This window comes from Podarcis melisellensis (assembly GCF_964234715.1).
Source record: "Podarcis melisellensis genome assembly, chromosome: 17".
NCBI lineage: Eukaryota > Metazoa > Chordata > Lepidosauria > Squamata > Lacertidae > Podarcis > Podarcis melisellensis.
Window position 1 is genome coordinate 26,556,486 of NC_138534.1, and position 20,623 is coordinate 26,577,108.

The following is a 20,623-nucleotide window of genomic DNA, read 5'->3' on the forward strand; positions in this document are numbered from 1 at the left end:
AGTCCATTTGACTTCAGGAACTGTTTGAAAACCAAAGGGCAGCTTCCAGTTGGTTGCAGGAGCATCCTGCAGCTAATCGGAAGCTGCAGAAGTCACACCAGACGTTCAGCTTCTGAAAATTGTTCGAAAACCGGAACATTCACTTCTGGGTTTCAATTGTTCGGGAGCCGATTTGTTCAGGAGCCAAGGTGTTTGAGATCCAAGGCACGACTGAATTTAAATATTTAGTGTCTGCTTTATCACAAACTTATATTTAAATGTACTCTTTATATCCATGTATGCATTTATAAATATTTTTTACTATAAGGTGTGCATTTTAATGTATTTTGATACATTTTTTTGTATTGGGGGTGTGTGCCACTGTAAGAACAGGATGTTAGACTAGATGGGCCATTGGCCTGAACTAGCTGGCTCTTTTTACAACAATACTTGGAGACAAATAATCCACACCTTAATCCAGGAGAATTTGCATAAATTATTTTTTTCAGTCATCCCCATCCATGATCACTGACCATGCTAGCTGGGGGAGATGGGAGTTAAAGTTCAATAAAATCTGGAGATCATCACATCGGTTACTCCCGAATTGAGGACTTCTGACGTATATCGCTCTGGTGACCAACCAGCTACATTATTTTTTTAAAATCCATGAATTAAAGTCAAATCACAGAGCCTAGGACTTGCCAATCATAAGGTCGGCGGTTCGAATCCCCATGACGGAGTGAGCTCCCATTGCTCAGTCCCTGCTCCTGCCAACCTAGCAGTTCGAAAGCACGTCAAAGTGCAAGTAGATAAATAGGTACCGCTCCGGTGGGAAGGTAAACGGCGTTTCCGTGCGCTGCTCTGCTTTCCAGAGTCATGCTGGCCACATGACCCAGAAGCTGTTCAACGGCTCCCTTGGCCAATAAAGCGAGATGAGCGCCGCAACCCCAGAGTCAGCCGCGACTGGACCTAATGGGGTCCAGGGGTCCCTTTACCTTTACCTTTATTCCTAATATGTGCATTTCTGCAACATTGCTTTGTGGTTTGTTACTCTTGGATTTATATTGCTGGCTCATCTTTCAGTGAGGCAAGGATAAAATAAAAGGAAAAAGAAATGGTCAGGAGGGGGAAGCAAGCAAGTTATGTGCCTATGACAACCAGAGGCAGCAGAAAATAGAACACAGCCCAGTGGCTTTCTGAACCTGGAGGTGAGAAGTGGACCAGATTTCAACAGTTTGGAGGTGAAGACTCACAGCAGGAAGGCACACTGCAAGGGTCAAGGCCCATTCAAGATTATTTTAAAACACACACAAACGCATAGCCCCAGAACAGTTTATTGAGAAAAAGCATTAATTAGGGATCATTTTTAATACCTTATAAAAACAAAACAAAGTTACAGCTGTACCTTGAAAGTCTAATGGAATCCATTCCAGAAGTCAGTTCGACTTCCAAAACATTCAAAAACCAAAGCACGGCTTCTGATTGGCTGCAGGAAGCTCCTGCAGCCAATTGGGAGCAATGGAAGCCCTGTCGGATGTTTGGCTTCCAAAAGTAGTTCTCAAACTGGAACAATCACTTCCGGGTTTGTGGTGTTCAGGAGCCAAAACGTTCGGGAACTCAGCTGTTCAAAAACCAAGGTACGACTGTATTCATTTTGGCCTTGCACAGGGCACTGCTGAAATTTGAAAGACCAAGTCCACGCCTGCTGAATTCACTTTCCTGAAAGTAAATTCCACTGAACTCAATGGGTCTCCCTTCTGATAACACATGAATTGCAAAGCCTTGTTTAGTATTTGTCTCAGCTATCCATCAGAGTATCTCACCAACGTACAGAAAAGCCCTGTGTTATCATCTGTGTATTGCAGATATGACGCTGAGAGATATTGGCTTGCCTAAAGTCAGTTAGTGAGATGATGGCTGAAGGCAGGGATGCGAGGCGGCAGGGGCGTAGGAAGGGGGCGAGTGGGGGTGGCCCATCCTGGGTGTCATCCCTGAGGGGGTTGACAAAATCCCCCCTGGGCGCTGATCACTGCACCAATTGCCCCCCTGGATACCAATCACTGCGCCGATTGCTCTCCCTGGGCAGGTCACCCCGCCCTCTGGGTGCACGGCATGTGCGCCACTCCGGATGCCCAAGCAGCTAGCTCCGCCACTGTGAGGCAGTAGGAACTTCATTCACAGTACAGTGGTACCTCGGGTTAAGTACTTAATTCATTCCGGAGTTCCTTTCTTAACCTGAAACTGTTCTTAATCTGAAGCACCACTTTAGCTAATGGGGCTTCCTGCTGCTGCCGTGCTGCCAGAGCACGATTTCTGTTCTCATCCTGAAACAAAGTTCTTAACCTAAGGGACTATTTCCGGGTTAACAGAGTCTGTAACCTGAAGCGTATGCGACCTGAAGCGTATGTAACCCGAGGTACCACTGTATAGCACAATAGCCTTATTTGGGTACTTGATCCCTCTCACCTGATAGCCCTCATGTGATGGGTAGATTGGAACCATGCTTGCTGGCCCCAGGCCCCTCAGTCATATCCCTGATAGCTTGGCCTCACCACAGTCAACACACTGTCTTGCTGTATGCACACAGGCCGAGCACAGTTTCAAACCCTGATCATGCGCACTTCAGTGCCTGATGCAATAATACATGCATCCAAGTGTACATGTATTTGCTTCCACATTGATGATAAGTAACTGGGTGTGGGGCAGATCCTGCCACTACACCCCCCCCCCAATCACATATGCATTCTATGTACAGAAAACATACGAAAAGGACTCCACTCTCAATTATGTCAGTTTCTGAGCCAATTCATTGTATTTCTGGCTTGAGCCAAAAGAAATGCAGACATGACTGCAGTTTCCTCCTGATAGATGTTGACAATATGTGAATGTCAGGCTTCGTAGTGCGAACGTCTCTCTCCGTTGCTACTTTTCCCGTAAGCAGCCAAAAATGTATAGGAAAGCAGGGTGGATAAGAATGAATGAGGAGCGTGGGAGAAAGGGAGGGGGGTAAATTATATTTGAGACGGACAATAGGGCCTTGTTCTCAAACATAAATGAAACACAGCTGCTTTACAGCTGTGCCATTCGGCTCCAGAAGTCAAAACACCAGACAGAGTGGAAGTCACCGCTACCCACTATGAGGCAATACAATTCCAAGTGGACTGCTGGGATCTCCTGCGACCAATGAATAAAGCTATTTGGGCCCTGACACTTCAAGAATGTCAAGCCCAAGCACAGACAGCCTTCTAGGATGTCGGCCAGAGTAAAGAATTTGGATTCCAGAAGTTTCACAGCTCATAGAAACCTTTAAAGTGTCCGGTTTCCTACACCAGAGGTTTCAAAAAAAGCCCTCGAGATGAAATAGGTCAGCTTACTCAAGGAGGAAAAGAGAAGCAAATTTGCTAAGACACACCTGATCTGCATGACGCAGGTATTTTATGACTCTATAGCTCCACCTTGCATACGGACACCTGTTTGTATCTGTCTGGTTGTAATCCATATAGTGTCTCTAACATGTAATATAGGGATAGCTTTTGTGGTGTCATCCAGATATTGCTGGACGCTAGTTATTTAAGGGATGTGGGTGGCGCTGTAGTCTAAAGCACTAAATCTCTTGGGCCTGCCAATCAGAAGGTCGGCAGTTCGCATCCCCACGACGGGGTGAGCTCCTGTTGCTCTGTCCCAGCTCCTGCCAACCTAGCAGTTTGAAAGCACGCCAGTGTGAGTAGATAAATAGGTATCGCTGCGGCGGGAAGGTAAACAGCTTTTCCATGAGCTCTGGTTTCCGTCACGGTGTTCTGTTGCACAAGAAGTGGTTTAGTTATGCTGGCCACATGACCCAGAAAGCTGTTTGTGGACAAACACCAGCTCCTTCAACCTGAAAGTGAGATGAGTGTGCAACCCCATAGTCGCCTTCGGACTTAACAGTCCAGTTTACCTTTACCTACCTACCTACCTACCTACCTACATTAATTAATTAATTAATTACCATAAAGAGATCTCAGGGAAGTTCACAGAATAAAATACTAGATAAAACACAAGTAAATAATTAAACCAAAATAACAAAACAATAACGATCATTTCCCACATATACATTTAAAAGGCTGTAGGATATTAATCAGCCAAAGGCCTGGTTGAAGAGGAATGTTTAAACATATATACAGGGCTGTCTTAAGCATATGTGGTGCCAGGGTGAAAAAATCTGTCCACCCATTGCCCAGAGTTGGCAACCTTTTTTTTAGGGAGCTGACAACATCTCTGCTCAGGAAAATAAAACAGGAAACAGAAAGAACCCAGCGCAACAAACCAGCCCGAGGCATTGGCAATGGCGATGGAACGAAGCTGGGCGCCTCGTGGTGTAAGCAGTGTGCACTGGGCAGGCCTCTCCATGGCCCTACACCACTCCCAGGCGTGCAGGAGGGCAGAGCTGGCCAGCCGACTCAGAGCCTCGCTGGCTCACTCACCCCTGAATTCGCAGTGCAGAGCCACCTGCAGCAGAAGAGCCCACGGCAGCGCTCCAACCTACGGGTGGGATCTTCCCTGGACTCCAACTCTCGAGCCCCGGACGGCCCTGAGAACCTGGTGCCCAGGTGCTCCACACCCCAGGCGCCTATGGTTAAGACGGCCCTCCATATATATATAATGAAGGTGTCAGAGCATTCCACAAATGGACAACCACTAACAGAAAAGGCCCATTCTTGTGCTGCCAGCCTCCAGACCTCACGTAGAGGAATAACACGGAGAAGGGCCTCAGATGATGAACGCAGAGTCTAGGACAGTTTATATATGGGGAGAGTCAGTCCTTGATGTATTGCGGTCCTGAACAGTGGTGTCGCAATCGGGGGGCATGGGTACTCCCCGGGTTCCATGCCTGCGGGGGTGACAGGAAGTCACCCCGCGGAGGCTCGTGGCGGCGCAAGCAGCCATTGTGCCGCCGCTGCCTTTGGAGCATCCTCCGTTTGAAGCTGCAGCGGCAATGGAGGGATCCCAGGACTGTCCAGACAGTGCTGGAGTGGTGCTGGTGGCAAACCGCTATACAGCGCATGTGCAGCGTCACTACGTGTGGCGCATGCGTTGTATGTAGCGACGCTGCATATACGCTCTACGTCATGACACCCGCCCCAGGTGTCACGACGCCTTCCTTCACCCCATTGAAAGCTTTATAGGTCAAAACCAGCACTTTGAATTGGGTCTGGAAATGAACTGGCAGTCAGGCCAGGATCGGTGTGATATAGTCATACTGTCTTTTCCCAGTTGAGCAACCTGGCCACCAAATTATGCACCAGCTAAAGCTTCCGAACTGTCTTCAGAGGCAGCCCTATGAATAACGCATTGCAGTAATCCAACCTAGGTGGTCCCATCAGCCCCAGGCAGCAAAACCAATGGTCGAGGATGATGGGAGTTGTGTTCCAGCAACATCTGGAGGTCCCTATGTTAGCTACCGATAACCAAGTTCTTTTGCCAAGTCTATACAAACATACATCATGGCTGTATTTGTACGTTAACACTAAACTATGGTTTAGCTTTGTGTGAAAGAGCCTTGTGTTTATGATCACTGCTTCCCCTCTTCTCTTACGGTGTCGGCAAATCACATCCATATTCCAGCATTCTGTTTCTTCACATGTAAAACACTCATGCAATGGAGAGTCAAACAACTTCTGGAGGGTGAAAAGTTCCTCAGCCCTGAGTTACATTTTCAGCAATAGATACCCACATGGTAAAATGTGTAGTGGCATTCTCCATCTTTAAAACCCATTAGAGTTTTCGTCTGATTGTTTCGCACAGGTAATGAAAACAACTGATCTAATATCTAACTAAACTGACATGGAGTGAAGACACAAATCTACAGAGAAGAAGGGAGAATTACTACTTTGTACGCTCTGTTATGCAAGCTGCTCTGAAATTCTTCTATAGCTTTTAACTGCAGAAATGGTTTTTAATGTGGCCAGAATTGCCTCTTGAAATAACCACCCACTCTGACTAAGTACATGTGCTCATTTTTCCCTGAAGGGAGAAATTACCTGATTACTAGAGTATTGTACCCAAAGAATACCAAGTATGCAAAGCCCAGACTCACAATGGTTCTTAAGAGCTTACACCAAATTCTTTAAATGTGCTCTGATTTGATTTTGATTGCAGAACACTGACTATTATAATGCCACCAGGAGCTGCAGCATGAGCTTTCAAGCAAAAATCAATTTGTGCTGGGAAAGCTCTCCTAATAAGATTTGGCAAGACCAGAAATGGTGTTTTTTTTAAAAAAAGAGCAATGTCATCCTCTTGCAATCAGAGAACCTGTGACCCTCCAGAATAAGTTGGACCCCAGCCAGCATGGTCAAATGGTCAAGGATGGGAATTGTAGTCCAGCAATATCTGGAGGTCCACCAGTTCACAACTCCTACTCCAAATGGAAGGCACAAGCCAAGTGTTGGAAAAGGTATTAAACACCGCACCCTGTCCGCTGCTTCTCCCTGAAAATGCTCCTGGAAACTAGTTTAGGAAGCCCCAATGGATGAAGGGTCAGAGCCCATGAATTGGTGGTGGGACAACAATGAGGGGTCAGAGGGAAAAGACTGGGAGGAGGAAGTGTCAGAAGCTGAAGAGGTAACAGGGCTTGGGGAGATGGGAGTCTGTGGCAGAGAGAAGTCCACAGTTAGAAGCAGAAGCTAAAACAGGGGAGGAGGGAGGCCAAGAGGCAGAGATGAGTCAGGCTGGTGAAGTGGCACAAGCTCCTCTCCCAGAACCAGAAGAGGCATGAAAAGAGTGGTTAACTTCACACAGGCTCAGTCTCTGATTGCTTGGGGAAAACCCAGGAGAGGAGATGGCTGTGAGGACTTTCAGTCTCAATAACTGATCCATACCTACCAGGTATGAGCTGCTGTGGCTCATCAGGCCTGACGCTCCACCAAGTCTGTGCAGATTGTGTTTTTGCTAAAAAGAGTCAACTCCAACTTGCACAATGTGTTTTACTGGCAGCTCGCTCCTGACAATTGTTGCCTCAGTGTCAAGTAGGAGGACCCTGTGTCCTACTTCACAGAGGATGTTTCTCTGCAGCTGTCAGAGGATATTCCTCTGTTTTAAGGTGCCATCGATTTGAAGGGCTATCTGATCAAGTCCTGTTTAAAGGCAAAAACCCATAAAAAGGCAGACTTGGGGCTTTGGTCAACAGTTAGCACTGGACAGTAAAACGAGCAGGCAGCACAGAACACCTAGTCACATTTTTGTTCCCTATTAGTATGATGTCTTCTATTTCTATTTAAATTACAGCAATCATTTCTAAATTTGTATCTACAGTGGTACCTTGGGTTAAGTACTTAATTTGTTCCGGAGGTCCGTTCTTAACCTGAAACTGTTCTTAACCTGAAGCACCACTTTAGCTAATGGGGCCTCCTGCTGCCTCCGCGCTGCCAGAGCACGTTTTCTGTTCTTATCCTGAAGCAAAGTTCTTAACCTGAAGCACTATTTCTGGGTTAGTGGAATCTGTAACCTGAAGTGTATGTAACCTGAAGTGTATGTAACCTGAGGTACTACTGTATATGCCATATGCATATGGCACAGACTTGGCGGAGTGTCAGGCTTGATGAGCCACAGTGGCTCATACCTGGTAGGTCCCCTCTTTTAGACTTTCTTTTTGTGTGTGTTGCATTTTCTCTCTTCTTTTTTGCCCATCGCCACCCAAGTGTCTGGCATACTAGGATTTAATTGGTTTGGTATCACCTGCCTGCCTGAAACAGGAGTGAGGTCTTCATGAATACACAAAAGCGATAATGGGGCCCTTAATTTTTATCAGAGTTGGTGTGTGGGTGTGGGTGCTTGTTTTCTTTTTTGCAAATCGGAACACTGGGGTGCATTTTGCTATGACGTTCTGGAACCCTAAGAGAAGAAATCAATGCCAGACCCTTAACAAAAGCCACACACAGCAAATGGAACTGTAGTATCTAGGGCCATAGTGGCATTGCACAATCTGATCAGCTATTTAAAAGAAATATATCTAAAAGCATGTGAAGGCATTTGCCAAAAACGGAAAGGATATTAGCGTTCCAATCTCAGTAGACCTCAAAGGAAGGCTTTGACAGATTACATTAGCTACTCCTTCAAAGCACAAACACAAAAGGCCCTTTATTTGTTTTAGACAAGGAAATTCTAAATTATCACACAGCAAAAATAAACTCGCCCATGACATAGGGTCAGAAATTAAACATGAGAAGCAGGAAATTGTTCGGAGTAATGGATCTCACACTTCTAGATTTACAACAAGAAAAGAGAGGCCATTAGCTAGCTAGAATGGCTAACTATTTTTAAAAAAACACTGGTCTACACTGGACAAGGACAGGCCAAAGCAAGATTAAGCAGAGTCATAGCAGAATCTGATTGGACGAAGACAGAACATGGAAAGTCCAGGGTAAGAGTCATGGGAAAATCAGGCAGATAAGGGATGATCAAGTTTGATGCGCTAGAATGGGCTAGGAAAACCCCAGAAGGCCTGATGCAGATATATGGGCTGGCACTACATTTCAGGTGGCCTACGACACAGTGTTGTCAATACATCGCCACTCCTTCAACACACAACACACACACACACAAAATGTGGCTATACTTTCCTTTTTCTTTTGACACTGCTGCAATGTTGGCAGCTATAATTTTCCTCCTCACTGCCCTCCCATTGTATTTTTATGTTGGGTGAGTGGCAATACCGCTTTTGAATGGAAGCCAAACACACTTTTTATCTACAGCTGCCAACTGCTACTTTAATTTACTCACAATTCAGTGCCATAGCGCAAGGATCTATGAATTTCTCAGCCAGGCTGGTGAGGGGCCCCTTCTGAGCCATCAAGACCCTTGGCCAGTGCCTGACCTGGCTGATCTCTGGTGCAAGTCCTACAGGTAAGGAACAGACCAGGACAGCAGAAGCAGGTGGTCCTCATGGGTAGAACTGACAGGATCTAAACCAGGCATAGGCAAACTCAGCCCTCCATATACAACTCCTATCATCCCTGACCACTGGTCCTGCTAGCTAGGGCTGATGGGAGTTGTAGTCCCAGAACATCTGGAGGGCCAAGTTTGCCTATGCCTGATCTAGATGATGGACTCAGCTACACCCAGTCGATTATATAATTATAACTGCATTATAAACATGTCACAGATGGTGCTATAGAGCACAAAACTTTGTCTATGCAATTTTACGTAGAGTTTTCCCCCCTTTTGGTTATAACAATTTAATTTATGACTTAATTTTTTCCTGTGTGTAGATCCAGCCTATGCTGGCATCCCAGAACTATTCTAAAGGTGCACAGTTATAGTGCTAGTTCCAGCTAATATTTGGTTGGGCTTGAATTAATGTGCCACCTTTGCCACAGCCTTCTACTGTGACATGGGATAAGCACAGTTACTTTATACTTACTTACTTTGAGATTATGAACTTTGCAAAGGCAGTAGAGCACCCTACAAATGCTATTGAAATCATGACTATTGAAATAATTTGGTTTTTGAATTTTTAAAATCTCCAGCAGCTTAACTGAATTTGGAAAATACTGGAGTAAACATTGCTATTCGTTCTGCAGCAATGGATGCTTTGTGATTCTGAGGAGATGGCTACTTAATGGCTCATGTTACTATAAGATTTGAGCATCTTTCCATACTCAAAGACATTTTACCCTGCGATGTTAAGAACTCATTTTCAAAGGTTTACAGAGGAGGACTTTAAAACTGCAAAGCAACTCAGTGGATTACCCAAGGTCACACACAAGATCCGCACTGCCATGGAACAGGATTCCTCAAAAGGCAACAGTGCAGTTATTGATCCTGCTATCCTTTCCTAGAAGACAAGGGAAGTCTTATTGTCAGCTGGCGAAATATTTTTGGCTTGGCAATGGAAAGGCTGGTATTCCAGCAATTCACTATGCAGAGCAATAGATTTAAACATAGCTAAGACTCCAGCAACAAAGCACTCGTGATAGGAAACACATTGGTGAGCGATCTGCAGCTGATCTGCAATAAGAGGCAGGCTTTAATACATTATTTTGTCATTCTAGAAGATTTTGCTGGATGAAAAGAACCTTAGCTTCAATTTATTCATAGTTGGAGGTAGGGATGGGCAAACCACTCAATTCTGATGCTCCAGCTTCCTATTTCCCCCCATATTCAATTGCATTTCTGCACAATTTGCTATATTTTTGAAAATCCTCACAAAAAATGCCATAATTTTAATGTCAGAATAAACACATTATCGCACATAGTTTTGACTGGTGTGCCCAATTTTGTAAAGCACTTTCCTGTAATTTAATGCGTGTATATATATATATATATATGAGAGAGATGATCATATGGTAAATGTATTGTCTAGTCTCAGCAGTAAATACTTTTAAGGAAATGTTAGGATTGGTTTGTTTATCTTTGTTATATGCTCCCCAGTCTCCAGGCTAGCCTTCCCCAAGCTCGGCCCTCCAGATGTTTTGAGACTACAATTCCCATCATCCCTGACCACAGGTTCTGCTAACTAGGCATCATGGGAGTTGTAGGCCAAAAACATCTGGAGGGCCGAGGTTGAGGAAGCCTTGGCTAGGACCTGAACTACAGTGGTACCTCGGGTTACAGACGCTTCCAGTTACAGACGCTTCAGGTTACAGACTCTGCTAACCCAGAAATAGTACCTCGGGTTATGAACTTTACTTCAGGATGAGAACAGAAATCGTGCAGCGGCAGCTCTGTGGCAGTGGGAGGCCTCATTAGCTAAAGTGGTACCTCAGGTTAGAAACAGTTTCAGGTTAAAAACGGAACTCCAGAACGAATTAAGCTCTTAACCTGAGGTACCACTGTAATGGCTTCAACTTACAAGAAAGGAGATTCCAACTCAACATCAGGAAGACCTTTTTGTCAGTAAGAGCTGTTTGACGGTGAAACAGACTCACGCAAGAGGTGGTGGACTCTCCTAATTGGAGCTTTTCAACCAGAGGTTGGATGGCCACCTGTCCTGGATGCTTTAGCTGAGATTCCTGCATTGCAGGGGGTTGGACGAGATAACCCTTGGGGTCCTTTCCAACTCAACAATTCTAGGTTTCTATGGTCTTTGTACGTGTCATCTGATGCCTGACCTGTAGTATTGAGCGTCCCTGTAAGTTAGTTTCTCCCAGTGTTTGTCTCATTCCCATTACATTTTCAGGGAGATGTTTTAAGAATAACTTGCTCAAAAAAGGCTGATGTATGATGTGACCCTGAGATAGCAGAGGGTTGGGGATTGTGGTGCTTTGTCTGTTAAATAATTTAAGCCCAGTTTATGTTATACAGATCTTTAATCTGTTGTTACCTCTGCCAAGCCTTCGGTGGCGAGGCTGGCTATAAATCTACATAAGTTAACAGCTCTTGATCCGGAGCATGCTCTCTACTACTGCTGAAACTTTCACGGCAGTCTTGCAAGGTACCTCTTGCATATATTAAACATCTGTCTCTGTTGACCGCGGCAACATGACAGATGATTTAATCAAGGCAGCTCATCCTTTGACCTACAGCCTCTAATGATCAATCTGTTAGTGCGATTCCAGTATTGGGAGTCCATGTTCTGCCCATGTCCAGGCTTATTTCTGTTCAGAAATCATTCTTGTTTATACCATTTAAATGTCCTTTTTAAAAAAAGGGTGTGTGTGGCAGTAATGCTGCAAAAATGCTGATTTCAGCTGTAAATTAGATGGACATCTTGCTTTTACTCTCCGCTCCAAGATCTTAATTATATAGGCATCTTGCTGCGAGATATAACCCTGAGTACCTCTGAACCAGTAGTGATGTATGGAAGTGAGAGCTGGACCGTAAAGAAGGCTGATCGCCAAAGAATTGATGCTTTTGAATTATGGTGCTGGAGGAGACTCTTGAGAGTCTCATGGATTGCAAGAAGATCAAACCTCTCCATTCTTAAGGAAATCAGCCTTGAGTGCTCACTGGAAGGACAGATCCTGAAGCTGAGGCTCCAATACTTTGGCCACCTCATGAGAAGAGAAGACTCCCTGGAAAAGACCCTGATGTTGGGAAAGATGGAGGGCACAAGAAGAAGGGGACGACAGAGGACGAGATGGATGGATAGTGTTCTTGAAGCTACCAGCATGGGTTTGACCAAACTGTGGGAGGCAGTGGAAGACAGGAGTGCCTGGCGTGCTCTGGTCCATGGGGTCACAAAGAGTCAGTCACCACTAAATGACTAAACAACAACAACAACCTCTAATAACTAACAAAGTAGTTATTCGCCCCTCCAAAACTGATCAATTGGGTAAGGGCACCATAGTCAGACTGGCGGCTTCACATCAGAAAGGCTCCACCCTGGTAAAGGATACCAAGAGGTATCTGGATTTGAGGCCCACGGAGCCAGGCCCTCTTTTCATTCACAAAGATTGCTCTCGCCTCACGAGGCATCAATTCACTCAGGTGTTGTGCAATTGAGGTATGCAGCTTATAGGCAACTGAATTTGCAGCACACTTAGAACAGGAGCAGCTACAAGCACAGCACAATGGGGACTACTGAGCGACAGAATAAAAGCCATTGGGTGATGGAGTTCTACTGCTTATAAGAAATATGTTCTCCAAAACTCCTTGGAACTTTCTCTTTATCATTCCTTGGTTTGCAGGTATGCCAGGTAAAGTAGCATTCTGGGGACTCAGCTACATTAGTCAAAAAACATTTTGAATGTGTTATAAACATTCAACACCTGATGGCGCTGTAGAGCACAAAACTTTTCTATGCGGTTTTACATAGTGGTTTCCCCCCCTTTTGTTATAACGATTTAATTCATAATACCATAATACACACAATTTAAAGAGCCCAAAGATTGGTCTGAAGGCATGTGACAAGAGTTCTACGTCTGAAGCTAAGTGGGTCTGGTTTTGAGCATTGCCTGGGGTCTACCTGAGAACCATAGGCAAGCTCTGCAAAAAGAGCTGGGCACAAGTGTAGAAAAATAAAAGTTTGTCCAGTCTTATTGCACTAAATGCATACTTAGGGCTCCCCCCCCCCCCAGCTGGACCTCTCAGGTGGGCACCAATGCCACTTCAAGAGAGCTGAGTGGCAGGGCTCCCAATTACTGATGAATGGGCTGCGCCCCCCACCCAAAGTTCCACAGCAGCCATGTGCGCATGCCGTGAGGCATACTTATGTCATGTGTGCAAGCCATGGGGAATCCAAATGACATGTCAGCATGCCCCAAAGTGTGTGCGAGTGATGTCAGCACGTTGCGGGGCATGTGCAATGCCCCAAGCACATTGTGTGGCATGCTTATGCCATGCACACATGCTGCAGGGTGTGCTGACATCATGTGTGCACACTGTGGAACATGCAAGCATGGCATGCTGACGTCGCACAGCCCCAGGCCCCCTCAATCACAGGGGTAAGGCAGTGTGCATGGTTCATGGTGAGTTCTGTCACCTCTTTTTCTCGAAAAATAGCACTGTGTATACCTCTATAATAAGGGACGCGGGTGGCGCTGTGGGTTAAACCACAGAGCCTAGGGCTTGCCTATTAGAAGATTGGTGGTTCGAATCCCCGCGATGGGGTGAGCTCCCGTTCCTCGGTCCCTGCTCCTGCCAACCTAGCAGTTCGAAAGCACATCAAAGTGCAAGTAGATAAATAGGTACTGCTCCGGCAGGAAGGTAAACGGCATTTCCGTGCGCTGCTCTGGTTTGCCAGAAGCGGCTTAGTCATGCTGGCCACATGACCCGGAAGCTGTACGCTGGCTCCCTCGGCCAATAAAGCGAGATGAGTGCCACAACCCCAGAGTCATCCACAACTGGACCTAATGGTCAGGGGTCCCTTTACCTTTATACCTCTTTAATAATTCCAGGTGTGTTTGTGGGGGGATGGGACCCAAGGAAGTGGAACACAAACCAGAGAAAGATCAGAGGAGGAGCTGCACCAGCTTCTACCCTGATTCCTGTGAGAATCCTTCAAAAAAGGACCCAGTGCAGAATATTCTTATATAACTGCTGATACACATTACTCACGGGGTCACCAAGCCATCCATAAATTGCAAAGCCATGGGGCTGAACCTGTCCACCCTGCCATCAGTTTGCCATCTGCACACGAAATCCACCTCCTGGGGGGATGATTTCTAACATTCCAAACCTCTGAGCAGACTGAAGCCATATTGCTTTGGGTTTAAAAGGCCATAGGAATTATTCTTCCTTCCACTCAGGCAACCACAAAATATAGTTTGGTCCCTACAAGAGAAATGACCAAACAATGCCCATGCCCATTGCTCACAAGAAGCAGTGGCAGAGGGCATGAAGATGCTCAGTCGATTTACAGGGCAATTCCCTTCCCCATTTCCTAACTTTTGATGAAATAGATTTGGAGAATACATTGTCAGTGTCCTGAAAACTAGGGGAATGTCACACTACCACCCTGTTGCAGTTACTGCTTCAAAGATGGCAGTAAAGTTTTCCAGTACAAGCCTATATAAGTTTTTGAGTAGACTAGGAAATGTGGTTAATGGAGCTAACACCCAGATAAGTGGCTATAAGACTGCATCATTCGTGGTTGTGTTTTTGTTTAACCTCATTTTTCAATAATAATAATAATAATTTTATACCCTGCTTTGGGTGGTTCCCAACAGAATATTAAAAACACAATAAAGCATAAAACATTTAAAACTTCCCTAAACAGGGCTTCCTTCAGATGTCTTCTAAAAGTCTGATAGTTGTTTATTTCCTTGACATCTGATGTGATGGCATTCCACAGGGCAGGCACCACTACCGAGAAGGCCCTCTGCCTGGTTCCCTGTAACCTTACTTCTCGCAATGAGGGAACTGCCAGAAGGCCCTTGGAGCTGGACCTCAGTGTCTGGGCTGAATGATGGGGGTAGAGAAGCTCCTTCAGGTATACTGGAGCGTCTCCACCTCCATTGTTCAGCCCGGACACTGAGGTCCAGGACAAAGAAGTGCCGGAACTCACCATTCTCTTAGAATGACTATGGTGCCCACCTGAGAAGTGCTGGATCCCACCTGAGAGGTGCTGGAACTGAGTTCTGGTGAGTTCAGGCTGAGAAAAAACCCCTTGTTTTGCCCCCCCCTGCTTTGAAAGGACACCAGCATGCACAGTAATTGAACTGAGAAGGCATCAGCAAAATCCATAGAGGTTTTCCTAATCTTGTTAGGAACTTCAGAAATTGCCTCATATTGTGTCAGGCCATTAGTCCCATTAGCTCAATATTGTCCATACTGAGTCTCTAGGGCAGCAGTTCTCAACCTGTGGGTCCCCAGGTGTTGTTGGACTACAACTTCCATCATCCCTGAGCTCTGGCCTTGCTAGCTGGGGGTGATGGGAGTTGTAGTTCAACAACATCTGGGACCCACAGGTTGAGAAGGGCTGCTCTAGGGTTTTAGGCTGGAGATTTTTCCAGCTCTACCTGGAGACACTAAGAATTGACCCTGGGCAAGATCCTCTACCACTGAGCTTCTGGGGAAGCTAGAAAGAAAGTGCATAGCTACTGTACTGTATTAGAATTGAATTGCATACTGTGGGCCAGCATAAATAGGCATAGAAATGAAGAGTAGATAAATTAAATATGGATCATCAATGGCCTTTGTCAAAGAACGCCAACCCAATCAGGCCTTGGGTGATTTGAGACTATGAGGGACAGCTCCACCTTCTGCAGGCTCTTATGCCTCTGCCTTGCCCTTCCCCACTGCCCTGAAGCTTCATGAAGCCTGTTGCCTGGAAGACAGTTTTGGAAAGGGTGCATGGGAGACATTGAAAGTCAGATGTTGAAAATGTGAGTGAATATGGGGCATGGAAGAGGAACAGTATTTCCTAGGTGAGAAATGAGGAAGGGACTGAGAGAGCAGACCCAGGTGAGAACTGCAGGTAAGGATGCAGCAAATGAGAGGGGTGATTCCCAACAAATACTTGTAGGTTAACCGTGGATGGTTTTATGCTGCTTTTGTGGAGCTAGTTGGCCCTCTGCCTAGGGTATTTTCATATCTGGCTTTATGCTCTGTTCTGTTTGGCTTTAAGCTTGGAATAAGTTAGTTTATTTGTAAGGTTTCATACCTAGTTGAATGGATTGTTTGGTTGCGTGGCTGATATTCTTGTATTTCCTTACTGATATCATATTTGTGTGTAATTGTTCGTACTATGATTTTGAATGCTTAATGCAGTTCCCTTGATGTGACCTGTCTTGGATACTGTCTTATGGAAAAGTGACATACATGAATGGTTGATCCTTCCCTTGAACTTTAGCACCCACCAATTTGTGAATGGGGAAAGGACCATATTATGTGTATGAGAGAAGAGGCAGTCACATAACTGCTTACCCACCTCTCTAAGAAGACACTGCTCACAGCTATTTGAACTGGACTACAGGCAGAACTAGGCCTCGGATCCCATTCATTTCAAGATAAGTTCAGTGTGAGCAACGTGATTTGAATTGTGCCGGGGGGAGGGAGAGTCAAAAGGACGGCTTCCCATCTACTGATTCCCACTAATAACCACCCACAACCACCACCAACCAGTAGTGTTCTGTCTTGTGACATCTGAGGCATCTCCAGCCTATCAGTATTTTGTGGGAGGGATTCAAATGTGTACTGAGAAATTTGGGTTTGTGCAATTAAATGGACTACAGTGCTCTGCCGCTCTAGCAAATCAAATGAATTTTTAAAAGGAAGCACAGTTTTTGCTCTTAAGGGCAATGGGGAAATGCATTCAAAAGGGTGGAATGAATTAATGGTTAGCAGGAAGATGTGTAAACACCTTGCAGGGAAATGTACGAATGCTCGTTGTACAAACAAATCAGAAGAAATGCACAATAAAGACCAGATAGACTCTAAGCATAAGCTTTGCGCAAGCAAATCAGGATGAATGCTCAGTAAACAGATTGTCTGGAGGAGCCCTCGGTCTTTGCTTATCTGTTCACAGCAAACCTTAAGACCGACCTGTTAGTGCCTTATTAAAGTACATTGAACAAGTTAATTCAATGCACAGTGAGTTCCCTATGCATAAGGCTTGGAGACTTGGCGTCGAGTTTTAGAAGGAAAAAGCACACACACTTACCTACTTCTTAAAAGCTAAAATATTAAACACTTTAAATCACCAGACATTTTTTTGTTGTTGTTCCCCAACCAGTGGAACCTTTTTGATGTTTTCCGGGAAGAATTTCAAAGGATTTAATGCATAGTAGACCTGCAGATTTTTAAATTTAAAAGGCATGCATTAGTGGATTAACTGACTGACCTAAGAAAAACAGCTTCTCAGAGCAACGAGAGCAGAAGCCATTCCTATGTCTACAAAGGAAATATAGAATCCATCTGGGGGCAGCTCTAAGTAAAACACAACATCTGTTGATCATTGGCAACACTCTGGCAGAGTTCCTGAAAATCAAGGGGCCTGAGTCATTTTCTGCCTTCTCGCTTCAGACCTGAGACACACAGACGTCTGCATGTACGGAGACAAGCCCTTCTGAGCCTGAAGCTTTGCTTCATTTAGCATATCAGCTCCACAAAGTGCAGAGGAAAGCCTCCCTACTGTTAGTTGGATGAAGCTCATGGGCTACCTCAAGGACAAGGTCAGGAAGGGATAGCCGATGAGCAGAAGGCACAACAGTGTGGCTCTCTGGGAGTATTGCAATCATTTTGATTCAAGTTAAAGTTTCCCCCTAGGAATAATTTTAAGACAAAGACAATTTAAAAAAAAATGAAAATTCCAGTCCAGTTTCAAAATACTGTACTGAGTCAGATCATTAATTTCACTGTCTGGGATTCTGCAGAAATAGATCGGAATCACTGTGATGCAGTACAACTTAGACTTCAAATGCCTAAGCAGAAAACAATGCTTTCAGGGGCTATTTCACCACACTGTGGGCTCACATCTCCTTTCAGTGACCTTCGCCGCTCTTGCCTGATGTTTCCTGGGGCACATAAAAAGGGACTTGTGGTCCTTAATGAAGAGGGGAGCCCAAACTCTCCGCCTTTGATTACTCTTCCCCTCCCCAAGAGATGATCGCTTGTAGAAAACAAACAGGGCCATTCACATTAACGTCAGTGAAGAAACTTGCACTTGAGGCTGAATGAAAAGTGAGTCACGTAGTGGTGCTTTTGTGGAGAAGATATACAAGGCTGCATTTTCTATTAGAATTGTTTTTCATCATGGGAAATGGACCTGGGAATGTTCCAATACATGTTAAGATTGTGACCCATCACTTCCTGGTTCACACCATATTGTGGTTCCCTCTGGCCAGGAGGGCATGTGCTGGGCATGTGCTTTCCAGAATCTTGAAATGTGCTGAAGCATTTACAGCTCATGTGGGCATGTCGGGTTCCCACTTATGGGACCTTTGGGATGTTAAAAAATGGTTGCGAGGACTGTTGTGAAAGGCGTCTTTGCTACCGAAAAGCAACAAACCCTCGGAACTCCCGTAAGCGCATGTCTTGACTTGACCTAACACATCCGATGAAAACTACTAGGCTGAACAGATGAGGTTACAATTCACAGTCAAGAAGATCAGCTATTTAGTCTGCAATCCTACACATGCTCACTAGGGAGCTGAACTCAGTGGGACTTACTTCTGGGAAGGCGTGCCTATGGTTGCACTGAAAACTGACCATTAATACGATTTATATTTGACTTTGCTGAAAAATTCTGACCATGACTACAGCAGTGGTACAGTTTTTGTTTGAGCCAAAATGCTGCAGGCTTTGATCCAGAAAAAACAACAACGCCCTGCACCTGTCTTGAACATAAAATAAGCCAGTCCCCCCTGAATGACCACTGTTCCGATTCCAAGCCATCTGCCAACCATTTCCACAGTGCACTGATATTTTTGTGCTGGAAGTGAATAGTATTTCCCTCTCCTGCTTTTCCTTTGCTGTTCCACGGGTGTTTCAAGCATGCCGTGATACATGATAAGAAAGCCGGTGTCTGGGACGTACAAATCCATCAGAACCTGATCTATCATGCTCTACAAGTCAAGGCATCTGTTTGCTACAAAGCAATGGAGTAAACAAATGCAAGAAAGATGAACTCAGCACAACTTCACCAGAGCCTGCATATCTAAAGCTTGCCATTTGCGTCCGACGCATGTGCTGGAATCCTGAGCACCCTTTCCTTCTTCTTCTGCTCTCTCATCACACAATCTCTCTCTCTCTCTTTCCCCCATCCACAGACAAAAGAGCCAAGGAAAATGAAGCAGACTTACTGCAATAGCTTGTAGCCTTTCCCTGTGCAATTCAGCCTCCGCCATCCTGGGAGAGGAGGATGCAGCAGAAGAGGAGAGAGGGAGGAGGAGGGGAGAAGACACTGCAGTCACCCAGGGAGTCGCACGCCCGAGTTAAGCCACAAGAGTATTTGGAAAGAAACGCCGAGCAGGATCCTAGCCGTAATAACAATGATAATAATAATATAAAAAAAGCAGGCACAGCTGGAGAGACACTGCAGACAGGCTCAGGGGAAGATAATTCCAACCACGGGGACCAGACTGGTGCCTGCCTGCCTCTTGCCTCCCAGCTGTAAGGCTGCTGCTAGCTGCATTTCATTGCTGCTGTCGCTGCTGCTTCTATGCACTGTTGCTGTCACACAAGTATGTATGTATGTGCTCTGAAAGCAGCTGAGTCCAAGGGGATGGCTCGCATGGCTGTAATTTTTTGTTGGTGTCTGGGGTGGGGGGGAAGCTCTTGCCGTTTCGCAGCGCCTTCGCTCCTCCTCTGGAGTGCTGGGTCAACCCAAGGAGGCTTGACATCAGCAGCGTACATAGTAATCAGAACCTGCATGAAACGGCAAGGGAGGAGAGAGAGAGAGAGAGAGAGAGAGAGGGGGGGGGGAGCCAGCCCAGCTACAGCACACAGCACAGCTTTGCAAGGGAGATTCAGGGAGGAGGTGGAGGGAAAGGTGGAGTTATAATAATAATAATAGTAGAATGTGGCATTCTGCCACTCAACAGCTATTGAGCCATTTGGAATCTCTCTAAACTGTTACAATATGGGTGAATTTGGAAAGGAAGAGAGAAAAAAGGCAGGAATGCCCAGTCTAACTGCTGCTTGCTATATACTGACGCTTAAGTGGAGTTCTGTGATTCTTTCCTCTGTTCATTTTTTAAGCCAAAACAGCCTGCAGCAGGCTATATATCTGGGCAGCTTAACCCCTTCTCCTACTGTCCCCCCCCTTCCCAGCTCAAAATTGCTCTCTCCGCTTGCTGATTTCCCCCCTTACCTGTGGATCCAGGGAGAAATATGGGGAACTCATCTCTTTCCTGCTACAGTTTTTTTGTTTTTAAAAATCAACTTGGGGAGAGCAACTTTGAGTTGAAAAACGATCAGAGGGGAAAGGGTTAAACAACCTCCTGCTGCCCAGCCACTTAGACACAACTTGGCCATGGCTATTTTGGGTTGAAAAGGAAAACACTCAGAGCGGGGGGGGGGGGGGCAGGGAACATGGCACTCCATATAACGTGTGGTTTATTTAAGCGAAATTATTCTTTCTTGCTGCTCTCTCCTATTATTATTATTATTATTATTATTATTATTATTATTATTATTATTATCTTAACAGCCTTCACCCGAAGATCACAGAGAGGTTCACAACATAAAAATACAAAATGGGAACACAAAATACATAATAAAATTTAATCAGAGATAAACAAATAACTCTACTCACACAAACACATTTAAAAGGCTATGGATT

At 45.3% G+C, this 20,623-nt stretch overlaps 1 protein-coding gene across 4 annotated transcripts in view; it reads right to left on the reverse strand.

Annotated features, from left to right (window-relative positions):
* The window catches only part of PALM2AKAP2 (PALM2 and AKAP2 fusion), a 206,691-nt gene extending 187,117 nt beyond the window's left edge, over nt 1–19,574 (reverse strand). Inside the window, exon 1 of one of the 4 annotated variants that reach the window (XM_081893802.1) lies at nt 19,143–19,574. In XM_081893802.1, coding sequence (XP_081749928.1) covers nt 19,143–19,187 — 45 coding nt within the window. In that variant the 5' untranslated portion in view covers nt 19,188–19,574. The remainder of the gene's footprint in view (nt 1–19,142) is intronic. The other 3 variants (XM_081893799.1, XM_081893801.1, XM_081893803.1) reach the window with 3 other exon arrangements.
* Nucleotides 19,575–20,623: the final 1,049 nt, after the last annotated feature.